Source organism: Elephantulus edwardii, unplaced genomic scaffold (assembly GCF_000299155.1).
Source record: "Elephantulus edwardii isolate Elephantulus edwardi_28Jun2011 unplaced genomic scaffold, EleEdw1.0 scaffold00208, whole genome shotgun sequence".
Lineage (NCBI taxonomy): Eukaryota > Metazoa > Chordata > Mammalia > Macroscelidea > Macroscelididae > Elephantulus > Elephantulus edwardii.
Genome location: NW_006399958.1, coordinates 2,781,201 through 2,785,450, shown reverse-complemented (window position 1 = coordinate 2,785,450; position 4,250 = coordinate 2,781,201). Strand labels below are relative to the sequence as shown.

At 43.0% G+C, this 4,250-nt stretch overlaps 1 protein-coding gene across 1 annotated transcript in view; it reads right to left on the bottom strand.

The window, feature by feature from the left end:
• The window catches only part of LOC102875335 (V-set and transmembrane domain-containing protein 1-like), a 6,029-nt gene extending 4,534 nt beyond the window's left edge, over positions 1-1,495 (bottom strand). Inside the window, exons 1-2 of the mRNA XM_006897376.1 lie at positions 1,468-1,495; positions 351-386 (exon numbers count right to left, since the gene is read on the bottom strand). Of these exons, the coding sequence (XP_006897438.1) occupies positions 351-386; positions 1,468-1,495 (64 nt within the window). The remainder of the gene's footprint in view (positions 1-350; positions 387-1,467) is intronic.
• Between the last annotated feature and the right edge of the window lie 2,755 nt (positions 1,496-4,250).

The following is a 4,250-nucleotide window of genomic DNA, read 5'->3' as shown; positions in this document are numbered from 1 at the left end:
ACAAAATGGTCAAACGAGATGGAAAGAATTTTCACAGAGGAAGATATTATTCGAATGGCAAACAGACACATGAAGAAATGCTCCAAATCTCTAGCAATGAGAGAAATGCAAATCAAAACTCACTCTATCCTCACTTCTAAAAAGATCTCTGTCTGCACTTCTGCCAAGATATAGTTGTTCTTTTGACAATCAAGGACACATTCCACATACTGTGCCAATATCAAAATTGAAAGGCATCGACTTTTCCTCAGTCTCTCTCATTCGTTGCCCGACTTACACAGGTATGTCCTTAAAGTTAGAATTCAGGATATAGCTGAGTTTAAGCATAAGAAAAAGAAAAAAAAACTCACCATCCTTTTTCTCATCTTGATAACCCAGACACAGTCCTGTAAGAGAAACCTCAATGAGATACAGATCACTGGCTTCTTTCAAGGCTCCAAATAAGGCAGACAAAGCTTGGGTAGTTCTGTTAAAGAAATGTCATACTCTTTGCAAGGATGGTCCGAAAGTTACCTTTTACTTCGTCATTCAGAAGTTGTGAAGATTTGACAGAAAATTCCACCCATCTTTTCTGATTTATCATATTGCTTTCATGATCCGCTCTTCCATCATCATCTAGAAAATGCTCAATATTTACCTACGCTTTGTTTTCAAATTTTCTGTAAATAGTAGTAGTTTTTAACCTTAGTCGCTTAAATAAGGCAAAAATAATTTAACTTGTTTGTTCTCCTGGCACTTCATGGTACATTCAATACTCTTCTCCAGCACCACAGCTCAAAGGCATCAACTCTCCTTCTGTCCTCCCTAGTCATTGTCCAACTCTCCGATGCATAGCAAGTGATTGCAAAGACCATGGCCTGTGTCAGGCGCACCTTAGTCTCCAGACTGACATCATTGCTCTTCAGTACTTTGGCGAGATATCTGACAGCAGCCTATCCCAATGTAATTCGTCTTTTAATTTCCTGGCTACAGTGAGCTGACCAGACTTGTGGCCAAGCATCCTACAATGCACTGAATAACCCCAACCAAGTGCTATTGTTACTGGCTATGCTTCAGTCAGCCCCTTCCCCGTGGGGATTCCATGGTCAAAGAAACTAAATACTAACCGATCCTTCACCATTCCCATGATCTCCTGGAAACTAGACCACCGTGATCTTTCATCATCTGATTTTAGGGAATAGAATGTCCAGCCTTTCTTCCTAGTCCACCTTGGTCTGGTAGGTCCCCTGAAACCTGTCCAGCATTAGGGTAACACTCACGCCTTCATTGACAGAAGGGGGCCACACATGAGGCTGGGAACTGAACCGGGGTCCTCGCACATAAGAGGTGAGCACTCTGTCACCCAGCCACCATTGGTCCCCACACTCTGGTATTTTCTACATTTCTAATTCCTGGACATCATCATATCTTTCCTTGCCATGTTTCCCCCTTAAATCCCACTCCACATCCAGTCCATTGGGGACTCACCAAGGCAAAGCAGGAATTCTTTAAGCATACTATCTCTTCCGAACCCAGATCTTGACTTCAACTTTGTGGATCAGAGGAAGAAGTGAGTCTGGAGTGATTCAAGGCCCCCCGTCAGCTCTCTTTGCCTCCAGGATGGGTGGGAGAGTTTTAGCTCAGAGACTTTGGGTCTCTGCACTGCCTGGTGCACAGTTTCCTGCTCAGAACTGACTCAGGAAACAAACAAGAAGCCATCGGTGATGACAACATCTTCCCCTTAACAGAAGAATCTCAGTGTGTGCAACATTACCCACCCTGACACTCTGATCTGTCCTCACTGGAAGTCTGATCCAAGACGTTGTTTTCCACTGTGTGTACAGCCCACATTTTGTTATCCTTCCATTCGTCCATCCATCCATCCATCCATCCATCCACTGTAGAACATGTTGGTTCTTCTCACTTTTTGTGAATAAGGCTGCCACAAGCATTGGTGTACAAATGTCTGTATTTCTGCTTTCAAGTCCCCTTGGCGTCAGTCAGCCTAGGAGTACAATTGCAGAGTTTGATGACAATCTTTGTGATAATCATATGAAAAACAAATGAAGGAAATGAGATGGGAAAAGACAGGAGGAGAGGAATCAGATGAATGTGTTTCTTTCTCTTTCATTTTTAAATTGTGTTGTGCCTAAAAGTTTAGGAAGCAAAGTAATTTCTGTGACATGACTAAAAGTTTACAAAGCAAGGTAATTTTTTATTCAACCACCCAGGCATATTTTGTCTTTTCATATTCATTTCAACACTTCAACGTAATCACACTTTTCTCGCATCCTCTCACTAATTCTGCTTTCCATTAATCCTTCTGTCCCTCTCTGCACTTTTCCTTTCTTTAGTGAAACCACGTTAATCACTCCTTTCACCCATCTCAACATATATGTCTATTATCTATTTATAAAACAGATTTGCTTATACTTATGGCACTTCACAATATATTTCATATTCTCTCTGCCGGCACCACAATTCTAGTACTTCAGTGAAATATTAAGTTGTGTTGTTTTTGTTGTTGTTGTTGTGTACCATCAAGTCAGAATAGACAAGAAGCTGGCACCCCAGAGAAGTTTCAGAGGCTGTAAATCTGCAAGAGGACATTGCCACATCTTTCTCCCACAGAGCAGCTGGTGGATTCTAACCACATGCCTTTGGGTGGACAGCGCAACTCCTTACCTCTAAGCCACCACCGTTACTAAACCATAAGAGAAATTAAGTCTTCACGCAACTTTTCTTTTTAACTTTCGAAAGAAGCTTAGACAGCTGAGTTGAACCCAACATTACAAAGACGAGGCAGTGAGTTGTAAAGAGGCAAAGACCTTCGATCAGGTTACAGAGTTCAGATCTGCCTTGCCTTTTAGCCTCTGGAGGTGTATCTGTTGAGTGGAGTCAGCATAAGATAAAAACTGTGAATTTAGCTGCAACTACAATCCCAGAGGCGCACGGTTCGAATCCACCAGATGCTCTGTCGGGGAAGGAGGGACAATCTCCTCCTGTACCAGTCAGATCTGATTTGACGGTACACACACAAAAAAAATAATAAAATAAAATTTAAAAACCTGTGAATTTTTCTCTGTAGAGGAAATATATCCGTTAAAATGTACTTCATACATATCCCAAGCAGTATCTTCCATATTTGTTTTTCTTCTGAATCCTCTAGATATGCTTTATGATGAGAGAGTCTAAACTCTGTGTTAGATAAAGATTTTGTGAGTTAGACCCATTGGTGACTTGAAAGGGTGTCGTAACAATGAGCCATTTCCTGACCAGGACTTTGAGAAACTGTGGGTGTGGAGGTGTAGAGAACTAACACTCTGGAGCAAAGCGGTTACTGCATATTCTGGGGTCTGCAGGATGTTTGGAGTAACACAGATACGAAGATTGAAGCAACATCAGTGGAAGGGACTGAAAAAGGCTGCCACCATCCCCCAGGTCCTGTCTCTGCTCTGCTTTGGTGAGTCTTGGGGATAGCAGGGTTATTATGGGTAGTGGTGTGTTAGGATATAAGACAGAGTTGGAGAAGCCTACGGGCTAGGTAATGGGTACACCAAAACAAAATCCAAATCCATCCCCGTCACGTTTATCCTAACATACAGAGACTTTTTACCAAGACCAACTCATTGCTTTCAAGTTAGAACCAACTCATGGCTCAGCCTCCATCGAGTTTCCAGGGGATTTGCACAGGAGGAGATTGCCCATCTTTCTCGGGAAGCAGCTGGTGGATTAGAACTGACTGCCTTTGTGCTGGCAGCACAAGCCCTTACCTATCACGCCACCAGAGCTCCGTGGTGTACAGACGCATTGATGTCCAGACTAAGAGAATTCTACTGGTGATGGGATTAATAGTTTTGAGGAATGACACGAGATGCTGCTACTCAATGATGGCGGATCCAAATCATGAGGGAAGCATGATCTTTGTGTTAACAGCACAGCTCCTTACTGACTCTGTCACCGGAGTCACTCTCACAGTGTCTGCAGAATAGAGAACACCCACCAGGTAGGACTTCCTGGACTGTAAGTCTTTGCAGAAGTAAAGGTCCAGCTTTTGGCTAACAGCCAAATGCCAAACCACTGCACAACCAGGGCTCCTTTTAGAAATGGATAAGGACAGAAGCAATGATGTCAGCCTTGAGACTAAGGTGCGCCTGATCCAGGCCATGGTCTTCGCAATTACTTGCTATGCGTCAGACAGCTGGACAATGACTAAGGAGGTCAGAAGAAGAAGATGCCTTAGAGTTGTGGTGCTGGAGAAGAGTCTTGAA